Source organism: Mustela putorius, unplaced genomic scaffold (assembly GCF_011764305.1).
Source record: "Mustela putorius furo isolate JIRA1106 unplaced genomic scaffold, ASM1176430v1.1 tig00003909_pilon_pilon_pilon, whole genome shotgun sequence".
NCBI lineage: Eukaryota > Metazoa > Chordata > Mammalia > Carnivora > Mustelidae > Mustela > Mustela putorius.
The window spans coordinates 13,995,307-14,015,841 of NW_025422057.1; the positions used below are offsets into that span (position 1 = coordinate 13,995,307).

At 42.3% G+C, this 20,535-nt stretch overlaps 1 protein-coding gene across 1 annotated transcript in view; it reads right to left on the reverse strand.

Moving 5' to 3' along the window:
• Nucleotides 1-15,461, reverse strand: part of PNLIPRP3 (pancreatic lipase related protein 3) — a 35,405-nt gene extending 19,944 nt beyond the window's left edge. The window contains exons 1-3 of the mRNA XM_004751862.2: nucleotides 15,247-15,461; nucleotides 4,990-5,144; nucleotides 123-242 (exon numbers count right to left, since the gene is read on the reverse strand). Of these exons, the coding sequence (XP_004751919.1) occupies nucleotides 123-242; nucleotides 4,990-5,144; nucleotides 15,247-15,295 (324 nt within the window). The 5' untranslated portion in view covers nucleotides 15,296-15,461. The remainder of the gene's footprint in view (nucleotides 1-122; nucleotides 243-4,989; nucleotides 5,145-15,246) is intronic.
• Nucleotides 15,462-20,535: the final 5,074 nt, after the last annotated feature.

Sequence of the window (20,535 nt, forward strand, 5' to 3'; positions counted from 1 at the left end):
GGGACAATGTGAGTAACTGAATGGAGGATTTTTCATGAATATGCATTAATATATGCAAAGTACATTCCCATTAAACATACAGCTTTTATACCAGTATAAAGAAGAGTCTATTCATATCATACATTGCACATGTCTTGCTGCCATTTTCCATCTGATTTCCATCCAGGGATGTTAATACGGGTCATCTTGTCTGTTCCGAAGTGTGAGGTTTGGATAGTTAGATAATTAATTGCACTGATCTCCTGTTTCAAGTGAAAAGAGATTAAGGTAAAATAACAATTCAAAATTATTTGACACTTAGTAGAATTATTCCAAGTCTGCTCAAAAGTCTTCCACTACATTTGATTTTTAACAATCTTCTTTAATACATTTTTACCAAAGAAATAGTTACTGCTACACACGGCAAAGTACCAAGAAATTATTAATGCATTATCAAATACAATATATAAAAGTAATCACAAGGAAGGGAAAGAAAAACGTTTGGTTTTAGGGCAAGGTTTGTAAGACGATGCTGGGTCCCTTATACTCAGGGCTCCTGTCAGCCTCACTTTTTCTAGCACTTACTTCTCTGCTGCCCGTGGAATCCATGAGCCATGTGCTGCTTGAGGCTTAGGAAATGCTGACAAGGCGGCAAAAGAGACTGTTCACCCCACTTTATGGGGGAGGGAATAAAGTTTAGGATCTCGCCACATGCAGCACAATAGCGTATTAATGATCATCTTATGTAATTACCTTAAATGTTCTTTCGTATTTCTTGTATTTTGTTGGATTGTTTTTATAACCAACCAAACTCAATTTAAGTGATACTAGGCACTGAAGTGATTTCGTTCTTAAAAGAAACGTGAAAAGGCACACTCTAAGAAATGCTCAAAATACTATTTTGAGAAAAAAAAAGATGAGCCCTCTAATCAGCGAGTTGCAAGTTGGACCATGGCAAATCCCACAGCAAAGATCCTTCAAAGGAAGGGCCTATTCCTAGCCCTGTGTTTAACAATAACATGCAGGTTGATCATACAACTTGCGGGCTAGTTAAAATCTCTCCAGGATGGTAAGCAAGCAGTTAGGAGAATCCTAAATTAACTTACGTAGTCATTATAATATAGCTACACTCGTATGTGTCAGGAATTGTTCTAAGCACTTTGTAGTGTAGCTCATTCACCCTCCATGACACTGTGGGGTAGGTACTAACTTTACAGATTAGGAAAGGGCACAATGAGAAGTCAAGTCACTTGTCCAAAGGCCCTTCAGCTAACAAGACCTGATGTAGGGGTTGAAACCCACATGGTTGTTCCCCGAAGTCACATGTTCTACCACTGAGCTCTCAAGTTTCTCAAGTTGGGGTCTGATCATACTGTTCTTCACTGATACGGCCCAGAGCAGATGTGGGATTTGTTGAGACAGATAAGAAAATCAAACATATCTGGGCTTTTTTTTTTTTTTTTTTTTTTTTTTTGGAAGTGCTGCTGTACTGAATCATGGAATCCAAACACAAAAACATTTGTCCATCTACATATTTAAAAGAATCCAGATGTTAATTCCAACTCCAACTGGAGCTCCTTAAACAACCAACCATATTTTTATTTCTGTGTCAAAAAAGAAAAGAAAAGAAAAAACATCCCAATCCTATTTGAGAAAGGGGATTTGGTAGAAAAAGTTTGTTTAATCTTTCTACGTCATGAGAAGAGCTGGAGGCTGGATGTGGGGCCTTGTGAAAGCTTCAAAGTGTCCATGCGGCAAGTCTTATGGGACCCCAGCATCTTCTACTGTCACAAAAGCCTTCAAGAATTCAATAAAGTAGGAAAGGTAGAAAAACACGTTTGTTCTCTTCGTATTCAATCTGGCACACCCCTGTGAAATGACATACTAACCTAGAAAACAGGAAACAACACCATGGAATCAACTCAAAGAGAACACCTCAGCTTCTGCTGCCGTGAGGGCAGAGCCATAAAAGGGTGTCAAGACAGAAGGGGTTATCCCAAGAAAGGGCGAGGTAAAGTTTCTGTGGTGAGCTGGGAGCTCAGACCTTTATTTTTAACGTTCTTATCGTTGAAGAATCACAGAGCCTGACTGGTATGAGATCGACCCATTCCACAGAGCATGGCTACTCTCTCAGTGATCTCATCTGCAGTCAGTCAAAAGTAGTCACCAGTTAGGCATGTCCCAGCCTTGAGAAAAGCTGCAGGCCCAGAAACCACCGTAATTGCGCAAAATGTGCATCACCACCAGTGACTAACTGTATGAGCCACTGTGGGGGATGGCAGATTGGATTCATTCTTACAGAAGTGTAGCTGTGAAGACCTGGGACTCTCCAAAGAGTCCAGGTTATTGCACCACGGTTAGCTTTAAAAGCCCTCCCTCTGGGAAAAGAGAACATTAAACCATTGCGCGGTTAACTTCTGCTTTCTCATACACCAAGTGTAGCATATGGGCCAAGCCTGGGGCCATTGAGGTTTTTAGTATTGGACGTTGACCCAACCTGTATCCTGACTGTTGGTGTAAAAACACTTGAACACCAAACCCTCAGGCTTCCATCCACTGCGAAATTCAAGTGCAGATCTGGTTTGTCACAGGGTTTTTTCCAAATGGAAGGGAGTAGAAAAGACATGAGGAATGTTGCCTTTATGGTCCCTTTATTAGGAGAGGACTCAGTGTCTGACAGCCTCTTCATTGCCTTTAGGGTCCACATTCTCCCAAAGACTGACCTTTATCACCTGTTTTGGTGCCTGTGCTCTGTGGAAGTTCAAGTACATGGCCACTATGTAGAGGGACTAAGGACCAATGAGTCCTATGAGGACTGAGGGACAAGACCAGGGGTTCAGTTAGTCCTGAATACACACATGTACCCTAAAGTTCTAACCAGACAGCAAAGGTGCTCCAAAACTTTTATATTCAACAGATTCACAATAGATAGAACACAAAAATTACCATCTTAACCATTTTGAAGTATACAATTTAGTAACACGAAGTCATCAGCATTGTTGTGTAACTATCAGTATTGTCCCTCTCAAGGAATTTTTAATCATCCCAAACTGAAATCCTGTACCCTGAAATAGTAACTCCCCAATGTCCCCTCCCCCAGGCCCTGGTAACTATTATCCTACTTTTCCATCTCTATGAATTTGGCTATTCTAGGGGTTTCACATAAGGGGAATTTCATGGAACGGACAATGCTTGTCCTTTTGCGTCTTTGCTTATTTAAGTTTGTAAAATGTCTTGAAGGTTCATCCATGTTGTGGCATCTACTGCGATGCCATTTCTTTTTAAAGCTGTGGAACATCCCTCCCTTGGTTTTTTGATAGTTACGGAAATCACATTTTTGAGTACACTTTCTTGGTAAATTTCTCTCTACCCAAATAAAGGCTTTTCCTCTTTGTTTTGGATAAAGCTGTCATCAACAGAGCAAAGGGCAGATTTCAGTGAAGAGCCGTGTGCCCCTACGTACGTGTGCGTCTGGTCTGTGGAGAGCTACACATCAGGTTCTGTTGGTGTGGTGCCTTGGCTGGGTCTGATGGAAAGGGAGGCTCAGGGAGACACAGGGGCGGGTAGAGATGGGAAGTTATCTTGCACCGTGGAGTGCTTGTTCTCTGGCCTTCGTTCCACTTAGGTCTAGTATCATGCTTTTTTTCTCTGCCCCTAAGATCACATCACTCTTTGGGTTTCAACTCTTACCTCGGGGTAAAAGACTTTGGCATCTCTTTTTCCAGACTGCCCACTGAGCTCTAAGATGCAAATACCCGATAGCTGGACCAAACCTCACTGGTCCAAAATGTAACTCATTCTCCAGCATCCCCATTCAAGTTTTCTTGACAAGAGGGTCATTATTCTTCCTGTGACTCATATGTGATATCTCAGGACAGTTTAGGATGTTCATCATGTCGGTCTTCTGTTCTCATACTTGTGCCCTTACTCTGGCTCAGGCTAGTTCCCTGAGTCTGGTTTTCTAGCACTCTCAAATAGAACTTTCTGAGATAGTGGAAATAGCCTACATTTGCATGGTTCAAAATGGTAGCCACTAGACACAGAGGGCTACTGAGCACGTGATATGTGGCTGGTGCAGCTGAAAAATGGTATTTTTCATTTTATTTAGTTTTAATACCCATGTAGCTCATGATTAGTGTGTTGGGCGGCTCAGAACTACACGCTCTGGCAATCACCTGCAGGCTCTCCCAGCTCCAGTCTACGAAGGTTCACTGCAGCCAGAGTAAAAAACCTATAGCCTCATTAAAAACTCCCACTGGGGCCTCATGGCTCACAGAATAAAACCCAGAGTCCCCAGGAAGATTCTAGTCCCCTAGAATTCATCTCTAAACTACTTTTCTAACTAACTCCATACTCTAGCTAGCACTTCCTCTCTGTCCTCCGTTCAACTCGACATGACATCAGACATACTCTGCAGGCTCTCTTTTGTCCACACCACTTCATTTGTCACTTCCCTGTGTGTCTCTGCTTACACAAACCCTGCCCATTCTGCGGGACACACCTCAAACAGGTGTCTTCCTCAAAGCCTTTCCTGGTTCCTGTCCCACCCCCAAGGGGAAGGTAAGCTTTTCCTCACCACGCCCCCAGATTCCTTTTTTTGTATCTTACGTAACAGATTATAATTGGTTCTGCAACAGAAGTTAATTGTTTACATACCCCATTTTCCCTAATACAATAAACAGGATACTGTCTTATTTAATCAATTTGAGACATGATAGATACTGTTGCTTGTCCCTACTCTTACCTGTGGAAAGTTCTCAATTAGTATATTAATCAAATGGAGTATCAAATTCATTTCATATGAAACAAGAGATGCAGAACAATCTTTATATTTAAGTCCTAGAACAAATAATATGACAAGAAAATCTGGCTCACAATACTAAAAAGAAATATTGGCCTTGAAATCAGTAGTTTGTGCCAGAGTCAGTTACTGAACCTAGGCCTTCTGTATCTATAGCTACATCTTCTGATGTAGAATAACTGATATGTGAAGGCAGCAAATTAGCTTACCTGATAGACTTTGGGATTACGTCTAGTGTAGAGCAGAAAGCGAGTGTTTATCTCCTCTGGAGACCAGGGCAAACCTGCAAACTGTCTTGACAAAGTCCCAGTCCATGGTAAACCGTCTTTAAAGCACCCCACCCTTTCATAGCAAACTTCTTTTCCTGCAGCAAAAAGATGGAGTGTTAGTATTATAGGAGCCAGGCCCAGAGAGAGGCTGGGTTTCCCACCACAATGGTTCATTGAAATAGGGCTTCAAGTCAAACAAATTCAGCTCAGGGAGACTCTCTTTACAGAGTGCTCTCCACTCCCCTTCTGTCGGCACCCTCCTCCTGTTACTTATGACCATGACTTTGTAGATCACAGTGCCACAAGGGAGAGCATAGGGGCTTCGGAATCAGGCATTCCTGGCTTTGGACCATTCTTTTTTCTTTTATGAGTCTCGGTTTCCTCCTCTTCAAAGTAGAGTTAATCCCACTTATCTTACAGCCTTGAGAGGAAGATTACCCATCACCCAGGACAGTCCTTGTGAATGGGCCTGGACATAAGAGGGATGCTGAGTGTTCCCTGAATTCCTGCCTCTTCTGATGAGAGTGAAAGTTTTTGCTGAAAGGGACCTTGGAGTCCCCAGAGCCTAACACTATACCTGACGGCATAGGTCTCCTGAGAGCACAGGGACAGCAAAATTTCATTCAGTTGTAACCAAGTCTCTTCTGTCTGGAGCTCTCCTCACTCATCTCTACAATGAGAATCTTTGGGGAAACCGAGTCTTAATATTTCTGCCATCCACTGACTTTCCTTTGTCTTTTCAACAAGGCTTTTCTTTTTCATTTAATAGGCAAAACCACTTCATGTCCTGTTGTTTAATGGAGGAATAATTTAATTTATTCAATTATAATTGTTATTATTTGTTCAACTTATTAATGAATTATGTATTCAATTTATTATTACTTATTACATTGGTTTTCATTTGTTCATTTTAGGATTATTTGTTACTAGTGACTAGAGCTGTTCGAAGACTTGAATTTGAGGGATTTTTTCCATTTACCAAAATATGGCAAATCAGACTTTGACTTTCAAGTCCACCAGATTTTACTTTAAAATTTTAGGAGATACTGCATTTTCTCCATTCCCTACCAATGAGGTTCCACAATAAATATAAAGAGAGAGGATAGAGAATTAAAATTTTTAAAAGAAATTATACAGGTGAGCAACAATCCACTCCTCACCCCCAAACCCAGCCCTGACCCCAGAGGCGACAGTTATTCTGGTGGTCACCCCCATCTCTCTATATAACACGCTTACCCCGCTAAGTTTTGATATATTAACTTTAGTCACACATGATCTATTAACTCGCTGCAGTAATAAATGAGAATTTAACCCACCTATTCTTGGGATCAGCCAGGATCAGGGCAAGAAACAAATCACACCGCTTATTTTTTAACTGTGAGAGTTTAATACAATGAATCGTCATTAATCAGATATTGGCGAACCAAAGGCAAAAAGGGGACCAGATAGCAGCTCCCAGGTGACAACTGCAGGGAGCAGCCACTGGCAGGGGGCTGGTGGGGGACACAGAAGAGGTTTGTTAATTCAAATGAGGAAACTTGGAGGAAGGGCTGCTAGACCCGGGCCAGGGTGCTGTCTCCAGAGCTGGGGTTCAGTCCCTGAAGAGGGGTGCTAGCCGGATAGTGCTGGCATCTTTGAGTGGGCACCAGGTGACCCTGGTACCCCATGCACCAGGGGTTTTAGAACAGCTGCAAACCAGAGCCTTTGGCTGCTACTGGACAATTGTTCATGCAGAGGTGACAAGTCATTGCTGGAAAAACACTGACAGGAACCAGGAGCCAACAGGAAGGAGCACCTCGTTTTTTCATCCTGGAGCCTCAGCGTCCCTCTAGTGTCCCTGCTGACAGTGCTTCTCTGGGAGTGGCTGAACAGGGGCACTGTGGTTGAGCATCCCAGTGCTGGCCGGGCAAGGGCTGACATGAAGCTGGGGGGCAAGAGCTCCTACAGGACAATTCTCTCCACATTGTTTCAAGTCCTCCTCCTCTACAGTCAGTAACATTGTTTTTAGCTCATCTAATGGCTTCCACTATAAACTTATTTGACAGACAGAGATCACAAGTAAGCAGAGAGAGAGAGGTGGGGAGAAACAGGCTCCCCGCTGAGCAGAGAGCCCAATGTGGGACTCGATCCCAGGACCCTGGGATCATGACCTGAGCCAAAGGCAGAGGCTTAACCCACTGAGCCAACCAGGTGCCCCGGTTTCCACTATAAACTTAAATAGTAATCATCATCATCATCTTCTTCTTCTTCTTCTTCTTCTTCTTTTTTCTTTTTGAGAGAGAGAGAGAGAGAACATGGGGGCTGGAGGGGCGGAGGGAGAGGGAGAGAGAGAATCTTAAGCAGACCATTGGGCTCGATCTTATGACCCTGAGATCATGACCTGAGCCAAAATCAAGAGTCAGATGCTTAACCGAGTGAGGCACCCCAGATGCTCCAGTATTCTTTTTCTTTCTTTTTTTTTTTTTATCCATACCTCTTACTCCTCATAACCTGACTCCCTACCTTTGCAAGACAAGGTTTAAGCTATGTTGCCTGTCTTCTTCCCTTCCATCTTCCAAAGGCTGCCGGCCATACTTTGACTTTCATACCGTCAAAGTTGATAACAATCAGACTTTGCTCTATAATCATAATTAAGTCTTTCGTGTTTTATCTGTAGGCTGGCTCCAAAAAATTGAATATCAATAAACAGAAACATATTATTATGACTAGATAAATATTTTTCCTTTCAGAGCCAGTTAGTGTGCTATAATTACATTTCCTTGTCTGCACCTCATTATTCAGTTACCCATTCCCTTCAGAGGAGAAAATTCAAATGAATGATCTTTTCATAGACACGAACTGCTCAACATGAGTGTCATTTTAGTTTCCTCCATATTTGGATTATGCTTTACTTGTGCCATCTCATTTTCCTGGATTCTCTGGTTGCCTTTGTTTTCTCTTGTTGCAAGAGTAAACATGTGCCCTCTTCCATATATCCCTAGTACAGTACAGCTCCTCAATCAACATTTCTCCTGCCTGGAATCTACTTTGGTTTTTTCCGTTGAATCATACATACATCCAGTTCTGATTTGGACCAATGAGTTTACATTTGGATTGTGTATTTTTTTTAAAAGATTTTATTTATTTATTTGACAGAGAGAAATCACAAGCAGGCAGAGAGGCAGGCAGAGAGAGAGAGAGGAGGAAGCAGGCTCCTCGCTGAGCAGAGAGCCCGATGCGGGACTCGATCCCAGGACCCTGAGATCATGACCTGAGCCGAAGGCAGCGGCTTAACCCACTGAGCCACCCAGGCGCCCCTGTATTTTTTTTTTTTAAAGATACATGTATTTGAGAGAGAGCGCATGGTGGGGAGGGGCAGAGGGAGAGAGAGAATCTCAAGCAGTCTCTGTGCTGAGCATAAACCTGACTCATGGCTCCATCTCAGGACTCCGAGATCATGACCTGAGCTGAAATCAAGAGTCAGATGGCCTAGCCACCCAGATGCCCCTAGATCATGCTTTTCTAATAGAACCTTCTGTTTTTTTCCTAGAATGTCCAGCTGCCTTGTTTTTTGGGTTACATGCCCCCCCCACACACACACAAATTCTTTACCAGATCATTCAATCTATGGAAGTGAGTCTGGATTTTGAAATGAAGGTTGTTATAAATACTGTCCATTTTCAATGTTTGTAACTTACCAAGGTTATTGGTCACCATGTCCTTTTTCATAAGGAAATGCCCACTGAAAGAGCATAAAGTTAGAAGAAACTACATGTGATGAAGGAGACTGGTCAACATCATAAGGTACTAAAGCCGTTTAGATTGAAAGATTAATAGTTCTTTAAAAATAACATGTTTTCTATAAAATCAGTAAGTTGGTATTGGGCCAATAACTTAAATGGCCAATATAAAACAAGGAATATAGTTTTAAAATGGTAGCCTTGAAGATATGCAGCTATTGAAAATGTTTACAGAATCTGTAATGCAGATAGTAATGAAAGTGAGAATAATACAGGGCTGGTGGGGGGGAAGGCAGGCAGGTAGCAGAACTATGTATGGTTTTATTTAAAATGCATGGGGGAAAATAAAATTTAAAGGAAGTGCTTCAAAATATTAACAGTGATGAGAACGCATAGTTTTTATTTTCTTTATCCTTATCTATGGTCTTCAGTTTTCAATGATTAATAATGATTACTTTAATAATAAAATAAATTATAACAGAAAAAAAAGCGCACTACTTCTCCAAATGATGTTCAGTGTGACTTCTTTATCTTACTAATAATAATTAAAACAGCAAAAACAGACTGAGCCCTAAGTGTCACGTGGGTGAGGAAGTGGACACTTAGAAAAAGCAATCACTCTTGCCCAATGAGTCCCTGCTGTTAAGTGGTAAAATAGGGACCATCAGGCAGCTCATTCGATCACTAAGTAGAACCCAGAGGAATATTAATTAATTAGCTTTTGCCTGTGGTAAGCAAGAGCCTCCAAAACTCCTTGTCTTACCAAAATTAGGGTTTATTTCTCATTTACGTTACATTTTGGCTGCAACAGTTTTAGGTTCGCTGTGGCTCTGAATTACGGTCCTCTTCACTCCAGGATCTAAGCTCAAGAGACAACTTGTTCAGAACATGCTGCTCTTGGGGCAGAGAGAAAGCGGGTAAAGGCTCTTCACACAGGCTTTGAGACTTGGACTGTCTTTGCACATCCTGTGGCCAAAGGTGGGGCTGAGGTTGCAGAGTCCGCTTCCGGGGACAGGGAGTAAATAATGGGGGACAATAATACAGTCTGCCATGGAAGGGTACTGGGTACACCGGAAGGAAAAGCCTTTTGTCATTTAATTGTGCATTTCTTGAATTACCCACACACCTGAATATCTTGTGCATTTCTGCCCCTTTGCACATCTGTGGGTGAGATCTTTGTGTCCTATGCACTTTTTCTAACGTTCGCTTTTTTCCTATTTGTAAAAACTCTTCAAATACGATTTGCTGCTTTCCAGTCAGATATTGAGAAAAGATATTCTAGTTTGCTGTTTGTATTTTTGTTTTACAGAAGTTTCACATTTTATTCAAAAAAATGAGTAATCTTTTCCTTTACGGTTTTGGGGTTTCACCTTACTTAGAAAAGTATTCCTTCCTTCAAGTTAATTCACAATTCCACTCTGTTTTCTTTTATATGTTTCTTATTTCAGTTTCACTCTAAATGTTCACCGATCTGAGATTTATTTTGGTCTAAAAAGTAAGATTTTCATATAAAATTTCATTTCTCTTGGCCTGAATTTATACATAGTATAATCATTTTAATTTCTTTCACACCTGTGGTTATTTCCCTTTGTTTATTTAAATCTGTCAGCATGGTTTTCTATTTCTTAAGTTTTATTAAGCAACCACCATACGTATCTATCAATTATATTGCTGCCTTTCTCCTGTTTTTCTAATGCATTAACCTCTACATTTATTTTAATTAATGAAATTCTTCCTTCAATATTACTTGTTCTTTTTCTAATTTCTTCAATTCTTAAGTCATTACATTTTGATATATTCTGCAATTGAAGTGCTTTATTTCCTTTTTGACCTAAAAGTTCTTTAAAAGAGCACTTGAAATATAGCATAATACAGGAAGCTAGGTTTAATTGGTTAAGAAATCATATAAAGTTGGCATATCAGTTCATATTTTCTTAATTTCCACTTTTCTAAATGAGTCATTTCTCTATCTTACTGTGAGCAGCCTTTTCCAATGACGAAAAAATCTTGAAAATTGATTCATTAATCTATTCAAGAAATATTTATTTGAGTGTCTATTATGCACCCGACACTGTTCTCAGCACTGGGGATTCAACAGTGGAAGAAATAATCCTAATCTTCATGGAGTAGAGGCTAGAGGGGTTGTGGGGACAATGAATAAGAACACATAAATTAACTGAAAGTGTATGTATATTCAGGCGAGGAGGGGTTTCTATTCAAATAGGGTGGCCAGGGAAGATCTAACTAAAGTAGGTGGCATTTTTTTCTTTTCTTAAGTAAGCTCCACGCCCAGTGTGGAGCTCAACATGGGGCTTGAACTCATGACCCTGAGTGCCAGACCTGAGCTGAGATCAAGAGTCAGATGCTTAACAACTGAGCCACCCAGGTGCCCCTAAAATGGGAGGCATTTGAATCCATAGTTGAAGGGGATGAGGAGCACACTGTGGGGATTTCTGGTGGAGGGCAGCATTCTAGGCAGAGGGAAGGGAACATACCAGCCTCTGGGGGAAGGAGCATGCTCAGTGTGACAGAGGAATTACAAGGAGTTCACCCTGACCAGAGATGAGGGGTCAGTGGGGAGAGAGAGACAGGTCCACAACCCCTGATTCTGCAGTTTCAAAATCTAAAAATCTCTGGGGAAAAGAAGTGGGGTGTTGACTTTTTCATTTGTTTTTCAATTTGCAGCAGATTCATTAGGCAACAGAAACTGACCTAACTGTGCTTGTGTGTGTGTGTGTGTGTGTGTGTGTGTGTGTGTATTCACTATCCCACTTAATAGAAGTATTCATAGATTTTACTACAAAAATATCTGCATGGCTGTTTACAGGTTGCTGCCCTGGAATTCCTCTTGAGGTTTTGTATTTTACAGTGTACTTACCACAGTCTCTTTCTAAAATAAAATATAATTGGAGTGCCGGAACACATGCAGTCTCAGGGGGTTGAATAAGGGATGGTAGAGAAGTAGCAGGGAGGGTGTTTAGAAAGCTTACAGAGGACTACAGCATCCAGTGCTTGGCAGATCATTGGAAGGATGTTGGCGCTTCCTCCGAGGTGAAGGGGAGAGCCTTTGGAGGGCCTTGAGCAGAAAAGTGATGCAGACTGACTGAGTCTGGCTCTTGTTTTGAGAACTGATTGAAGCAGCAGAAGGGGAGAGGCAGAGAGACCAGCTGAGAGGCCACTGTAGTCAACTAGACAAGAGAGAATGGTGTCCAGAAGGTTAAGGTGATAGCAGGGTGGGTGGTGAGAAGGGGTCAGCTTCTGGATAAATTGTGAGGAGGATTCAAAGGAACTCACTGATTAATTAGCAGAGACATGTCATAGAAAAGTGGAGGATGATGTTGAGGTTTTCAGATGAAGTTCCTGGAAGACTGGAGTTGTCATTAATTGCGTAGGAAAAACTCTAGAAGGGACAGATTTTGAGAGTGAATCAAGAGCTCCGCTCTGGATATGTAGCTTTTATGTGAATGAGACACATGGTGGAGATGCCACAGAAACAGCAGGACTGAGGACGTGAGACGGGACTTCCCGGGAGAAGTTCAGCTGGAGACAGGAACTTGGAAGGCTTGAACATAAAGTTGGTATTTGACATCATGAATATGGATAAGATCCCCAAGGGAGTGATGACAGGTAAAGGAGAGGGATGATCTCAGGATGGAATCCAAGGACACTCCATCATTAAAACATCAGGAAGATGAGAGGCAAAGAGCAAACAAGACTGCCAAGAAGTCATTGAAGAAATAGAGGAAATCTGGAAGAGTGTGGCATTCTAGAAGCCAACTTAAAAACTTAAACACACACACACGCACACATGCACACACACGCACACACAAAACAAAAGCAACCCTGTTACCAGGGGAGGGGACAATCAAAAATACCAAATACTGCCAGGTCGAAACAGATAAGGATGCAGAATTCACCATGGGCTTGTCACCACAGGAGTGACTGGTGACCATGACAAGCTGTAGTTTCTGAGGTGAGAGCCTGACTGGAGTGAGTTCAAGAAATAAGGGGAGGAGAAATAAGAAACCCTATGTACACATCTCAGAAGTGGGAGTTTTAAAGATGGGTGAAACAACACGTTTGTGTCCTGTTGGGAATGTCCCGGAAGGGAGGAAGAACATTGGTGAGACAGGAGAGACAGAAGACCGCGGAGTAGGATCCTTGAGCACATGAGAGGACATAGACTCTAAAACATACATAGGGGAAGGGCTGGCCTTTGTTGGAGCCAAACACCGTCTCTCTTGTGTGAGAGAGAGAAGGGGAGAAAGTATGGGCAGGTGTACCCATGTAGCTGGTGCTGGGAGCTCCAGGAAGGCCTCTTTGTTTCCATTTTCTTGCTGAAATAGGAATCCAGGCCATCAGCCGAGTGGGGGTGAGCAGGAAAGTGTTGGAGGTTTGAGTGGAGGGGGGAAGAATGAAACCACTCAGGAGCAAAATGAATGACGACAGAAGAGGAGTGAGATGGCCTGGCGGCTTTAGGGTCTTCCGCAGTACCCACGAATTCGCAGCGAGACAAGCAGCGGGCTATGTGCTTTTCTCCCGGCACATTCAGCTGCACAAAGCAGATGAAGTGTTGGATTTAACCAGGGTTGTGGGGACGTCTGGGTGGCTCAGTTGGTTGAGCGGCTGCCTTTGGCTCAGGTCCTGGGATCAAGTCCCACATCAGGCTCCTTGCTCAGCCCGGAGCCTGCTTCTCCCTCTGCCTCTGCCTGCCTCTTTGTCTGCCTGTGCTCACTCCCTCTGACAAATAAAAAAAAAATCTTTAAAAAAAAACAAAAATAAAACAGGTTTAACCAGGGTTGTGGTTAAGCCAAGTGAAGCAAAAGTTAACAGAGAGAAGTCCAATGTGCATGAGAAGAAGTGATCGTGATGGACCATGGGATTTAAACAAAGTAAGGAGGGAACTGAGGAGAGAGTTAGCTGCCAAACAATTTTTTAAAAAAAATAGGTAATTATATGAAATTCAGATTATTTAATATAAACATTGTATGTGTATATATACACATATATTTATTTATTTCCATGGCACCTATACATTCATTACAGAGGTGCTATAATTTAAAATTTGACTCTCCATCGCATCTGTATTACTACCTATACTGGCATCTATTAAATTTGTAACAAGGTCCATTTGGGGGCAGCTCTCTGGCAGCTGCCATTTTACAATTTGTGATTAATTCGATAAAGCCTTCAAACAGAAATCACTCCCTGCTGAGAAGCAAACATTTCTGACATAGGGAAGCCTTGTCAATCACCGCTGCGTGCCCGGAGCTGAACTCAGTACCCGGCACACAGCAGGTGATTGTATTTGTTGGTTGAAATAAAACAGAGGAGCATCCTTGTTGGGGGAGGGTTTTGAGGAGTGGGCTGTGTGTAGAGATGGCAAAGAGGCTGTGAACTCTGGAAGGAGGAGACACCACTTGAGAAAAGGAGGTGGCAGAGAAGGGAAAAGAGACCAGGGCCGACTCCTCTCGCTCAGTTCTGCTTTGGAGCTCATCAGTCTAACGGCTTCCAACATTCAAATCAGGCCTGTTTCCTGCCCCTTCTTGGGACATCCTACAACAAACAACAGCTCCATCCACTTTCATCCCATAGTAAAGAGCTGGAGGGCAGGGACTGAAGACATTGAAATTCTTTGATTCTATTTTGGTTAAAACATATCAGCTAACTTTTGTTGTGCTTCAGGAGGTAAAAACAAACAAACGGAGGCGCTTGGGTGGCTCAGTGGGTTAAAGCCTCTGCCTTCAGCTCAGGTCAGGATCCCAGGGTCCTGGGATCAAGCCCTGAGTGAGGCTCCCTGCTGAGCAGAGCCTGCTTCCTCCTCTCTCTCTGCCTACTTGTGATCTCTGTCTGTCAAATAAACAATAAAATCTTTTTAAAAAAAATTAAAACAAACAAACAAACAAAAATCCAAAACAAAGTAAAAGGAAGTAAAAACAGAGAAAAACCAACTAGTACATAGGAGATACATAAGGACAGAAAAAGCACAAGACATGAGTGTGGAATTAGTGTGTAAGAAATGTTCACAGATCAAAAACCCTTCCCAAAAACATGATCCAAATACAAAAAAATCAACCTGGAAGTTCTAATCAGCATTAATTATGCATTCATTCATTCATTCAGCATGTACAGTGAATCAGGTACTGAAATTAAAAATATGAATGTATTTTCTCATTTACTGCTCTATACCTATTTTAGAAGTGAAGAAATTAAGACTAACAGAGAAGTTACTCGACCAAGTCCATAAGGCTGGTAAGTGCAGAGCTGGGAGTCCAGTAGGAGACCGCCCAGCAACTTTTAACTTATTGGAAATAGATGCTTACATACTCATCAGACTTAGTATTACTAAGTTGAGGCATTTCCCTTATGACAAGTAAATCAAAATATAAAGAAAGCCAGTATTTCAAAGCCCATGTCAGCCACATTTGGGATGTGATGATATCCCCATTTTCAAGGACTAATAAATGAGGAGTCTTACCTGTGGATGTGCCGAAGAGTAAGAGGGCAGCAATCCAAAGTGGGAGCATCTAAGTTGATTTTAAGAATCACATCAACTCTTCTTGAAGGTTTTTACTGGTAAAATCACTTCACTATAAAATATTAAGCAATTTTCTTCAAAGTGATACCTCTCAACATTTAAGTTCTAGGTCCAGAAGCGCATGGAGCTCACACGACCTTTAATCCCTGTGTCCTGCAGAGAAATGTGCCAGAGCCTACGCTCCTAGCTCCACGTTGAGAGATTTAATGAGCAGGGCGTGCCTTCCATTAGGTGATTGGTAATTAAAACTTCTGAGGTTTTGCTGTTTCATCATTAGCAATATTTTGATTAAGCACAGACTGAGTCACTCTTGAAAGTTATTTTAAGGCTTTGGGATAACATTTAAAAGGCACAATTTTTCCAAGTCAGGATTATGCACTTTGAGTATTCTTTCCCTAACCCATTTCTGAGGGCAAACATTGGCTTACTACAAATAGACCCTCGTAAAATATTATGAATTGAACAATGAACGTAGCTAGTAATGGCTAATCTGCCCATTATAATGGGGCAATAAAATGTAGCATTGTCATCTAGAGCCCAATCATCTGGGTTGCCCAAATTCTGGCTCTGCTACTTATTTGAGATGACCTCGGGCTAGTAAGCCTCAGCTGCACCTTTCCATACTTGTAAAATGGGGATCATCATGGGTCACTGGGGTGATCGAATTCCTTATTATATGAATAGCACCTGGTAGATAGTACTATATTAAGAGTTAATTTTATTAGTTATTTTTCCACTACGCTAATGGTTATGAGAACAAATTTATGTCCACATATAGCTAAATACACCCTGATGTCATGGTACATAGGCTTCATAATGACATTTAATGTCCTGCAAACCTGCCTTGTTGGCGACTACATTCACTTCAAGTGATTGAGTTCACAGATACCCTCAGTCAGTTTCTCCATTTTTAAATCCTCATAGATGATGGCTCAAAGTATTTCTTGCTTTTTCTTAATTTTTCTCCTCTCAGCAAAACAACATTAAGATGTTCAAGTATTTATGAAGCAGTCAGCCCTTCCATACAAATCTTGTTGTATTATGATATGATATTTGTTGATAGAAAAAAAAAGTAGCATTAAATGTCGTTGACCTCACATCCTTTGAGGAAATTCTTACTCTAGAGGGAATATGATTCCAAGAGTGGAAGACTCATTACACTTTAACAATTATATTTGACAACCATCAGATATTGGTGACGCCATAGCTGCTTGCTGAAATCACAGCTGTTCTGCCTGAAAAAATGTTGCATAGAGCAGTTAACAATAGCTCTTAAAAGTTCATCAAGAAATCAAAGTTCCACTTATAGATGTCAGCACACCAAAATGAGGAAAAACAGCAAATCTGTTGAGTTCTTGATTCAAGAATAGAGAATAATTTAATTAATTTTGTCCCTGATATGAAAAATTATTTTTAGGATTTAGTACGGCAGAGAGCCTTTAAAGATGTCATGACGGATATTTCAGTATTAATGTCAGAACCCTAAAGAATATGGCTGTAATTTTAAAAAATCACTTTTTAGGCTCTTTTTTATGCATGGAATTTTAAATTATCCAAGATCTCAAGGAGGCCAAGGATTTCGTCATGGCCGTTTCGTTGGTGAGGCAAAGCAAGAGTGAAGTACAAAGACAAACACCGAAGTAATCTCAGCAAACCAAATACTTGAGTGGCTACTACATGCCCGGCACAATTAGAGTTTCCAGTGATACATCCATGAATAAAAGACAATAAAGACCTTGCCCTCTTGAATAGGACATTGGGGAAGGCAGCCAATAAGCACAGTAAATAAGTAAATTGTAGAGTATGGGGAAAGGTGGTTTGAGTACTATGGGGGGGGGGGGCAGAGTAAAGCAGATCGGGCAATCTGGGATTTGGTTAGAGGAGAGAGCTGCTATTAAGTCTGAATGGTCCAGGGAGGTCTCACTGAGAAGGTGATGTTTGGGCAAAGACTACTGGCAGAGGTGAGGGAGGTAAGTACGTGACTCTCCAGAGAGAGGGACAGGTGGTCGCTCCTGTCTTTGAGGAAGAGCAAAAAGGTCAGTATGGCAGGAGCAGAGGAAGAGGAGTAGGGGATGAAGTCACAGAGACACTTAGGGGCCAGAGTAGGTAAGGCTTTACTGGTCATTGTAACAACTTCAGATTTTCCTCTCAGGAAAATGGAAACCACTGGAGGGCTCTGAACAGAGGACACCTGGTCTGACAATGTTTAGAACAGGGTCTTTCTGGCTGCTCTCCTGCCAAGAGATTGAAGTCGGGCAAAAGTAGAAGCACCTTTTCCCCGTCCTTTCTGTTCTTGTTCTTTTATTTTTGTAGTAAACTCTCTAGAGGTGCTGGTGGGGGTTTGGGGGAGCTGGGGGGAGGCGGGTCCTCCTGCGTGGGGGCTGGGGCTGGGGTTATTGCACTGAGCTCCCTGTCCTAGAGGGTCTGTGTGGAGCGTGGGTCAGGAATGGTGCTGGCACAAAGGGAGACACAGCTGCACAAACACACAGGTCGCAGCATGGGGGTGTGGGTAGGCAGAAGAGGCTGGGGGCCATATTGCACTTTGGGAGTGGGGCCAGCCTCCCAGCTAGGAAGCTATTTCAGGAATCCAGGTGACGGAGGATGATGGTTTGGACCAAAAGGGTGCCAAGGGAGGTGGTGGGAAGTGGATCAACTCAGGATCCAGTCTGAAGGTAGAGCCAATGGATCAACTCAGGATCCAGTCTGAAGGTAGAGCCAATTGGGTTCCCTTTCTTACCATGTCTATTCTTTGGCTTAGTTCTGGAAGGATGCAATGGTTAAGGAAGTTCTTCAGTGTGTTTTGCAGATCTACTCCCTTTTTCCCCCTTCTCTATTCTTTTTTTTTTTTTTTTTAATTTGACAGAGAGAGATCACAAGTAGGCAGAGAGGCAGGCAGAGAGAGAGAGAGAGGAGGAAGCAGGCTCCCTGCCGAGCAGAGAGCCCGATGCAGGACTCGATCCCGGGACCCCGAGATCATGACCTGAGCCGAAGGCAGCAGCTTAACCCACAGAGCCACCCAGGTGCCCCCTCCTTCTCTATTCTTGAATAACAGATTTTCTCTTATGAGTATCATCAGAATAATTCTTATGATATTTGCAAGGACAAAAAATATTTTAATGAATGTGTTTAGCTTGATTGGTTTAAGGAATGTAATTTTTCTGAAAATTTTTAGAAATGTGCTTCTAAAACAGATGATGCTTCTGGGGTCTATCTCTGTAGTAAGACTTTATTTGTATGTACATTTTATAGTAATACAGCACTTGCAGGCAGACGTAAAACAAGCACCTCATGGGGTGCCTCGTGGCTCAGTGAGTTAAAGCCTCTGCCTTTGTCTCAGGTCATGATTCCAGAGTCCTGGGATCAAGCCCCGCATCGGGGCTCTCTGCTCGGCAGGGAGCCTGCTTCCTCCTCTCTCTCTGCCGGCTTCTCTGCCTAGTTGTGATCTCTGTCTCTCAAGTAAATAAATAAAATCTTAAAAAAAAAAAAAACTCATGTGAAAGAATAACCTCTACCAAGTAAATATTGTAAACTATTACTTTGCGAACTATAGACTGTAATTAGATAGTCATCACATACTTGTTAAATTATACACAGTAAAAATATACATTGCATCAACACAATTCACTATAATTACAAGTTATTCTGGAAAGCTACTTGAAGTCTCCAAGTAGTACACTTTTCATAATAGTAATGTACTATCTTAGGATGTGTATTAAAATTACACTTGAAAAATTAAAATTAAAATTCTCCACATTCAGGAAAGAAACTGGAATATATAGAAAAAAAAATCACTGTCAAAGAGGCAAGGGAAGGAGAAGTACGAGGATTTATATTAGCAGTTCATGTCTGAGACTTCAGCACAGTTTGAAAAGGCCTGGATTCTAGAAACGGACGCTCACCAAAGGGAGAGAGCATCACGGTGAATTGGAGTCTGGATTTCAGAGCTGGATCTGGGTTCATGGCCAGCCAGGACCTGTTTAGCTGTGCAATTGCTGGCAACTTAACCTCTCTGAGCCTCAGATTGCCTGTGCACATTGGTTAAATGATTCAGTCCCATGAGCTTACCGGCACCAATTTTATTTTGAATATTAGTAAGTTTGCCTTTTCTTTATCCAACTATTCATTTTTTTCCTTTCCTGCCCCCACCAGTTTTATGAACGTATCATTGACAAATAAAACCATATATGTTTAAAGTGTACAGCGTGATGATTTGCTGTACATACATTGTGGCATGACTACCGACTCAAGGGATGTTGGAGTGCTGTTGGGAAGACGGAGTGAGCCCACACGCATAAACAACTTGGCCTACACGACACGTTCACACAGAGCCGATGGCAGCTGTAACAACAATTACTATCTTCTTGGGTCCAACCCAGTCTCCCGTTTTGGGTATGGTGGTATGTAACAAATGCTACTTGTCCAAACTAGCCCAGGAGAAAGGCAGGACTGGAAGGGAGGGTCATCCACGGGTAAGTCTTCCTTCCGTGGGTGCCTAGTGACAACAGGGAAATCTGTATGGGGACAGCTTGTGTAATTGTGAAGGAACTGTGGGCCCAACAGCAATGAACCTCAGGGAGAGAGAGAGTCATGGAAAACAGGCTCATTAGGAGGCGTGATGAAGGAGCTAGATACCGTGAGGAGAGGAATGACTGTTGAGTGACGAAGGCAGGAAGAGGAACAAGTATGCCCAAGGACAGGGATGAGGAAGGTGACTTGCAGGTTAGAGAGCAGAGGGAAGAGACATGATTTGCTTCAGCAGGGACTGAATGTGCTCCTGGGACAATCTCTTTCCACGATCGACAGCATTCCTCACTTCTGTCATATGCTTCCACCCGGCACAAGGAAAACCAGAGTTTAAGTAGATTAGTGTTAATCCAGCCAAACGCATTTTAAAACAACTCAAAGGCTCATCTGTGAAGGATTTACCCCGAGTTTCTGGGCTCCCTGCGAGTAGGACAGGTGCTCTCAGGGTCCCGGCAGGGGGAGTTACAGCTGTTTCGCCTTGCTAAGTATTTAGACCCCATGTGTCGACCTCTCTTTCTACTCTGGCTCCCCTTCCATCAACCTTCCCCAGGCATGGGTGGTGCTGGAGTGGCCGTGGGCACTTTTGGGGCCCAGCTAAGGAGATTCAGGGAAATACTTTGTAAGGGCCTGACTCTGCTGTTTGATGCTTGACTGTTGACAGCTTTCAAGGCTCGCCCTAACCTCCTTCCTTTCTGCCCAGTGTCT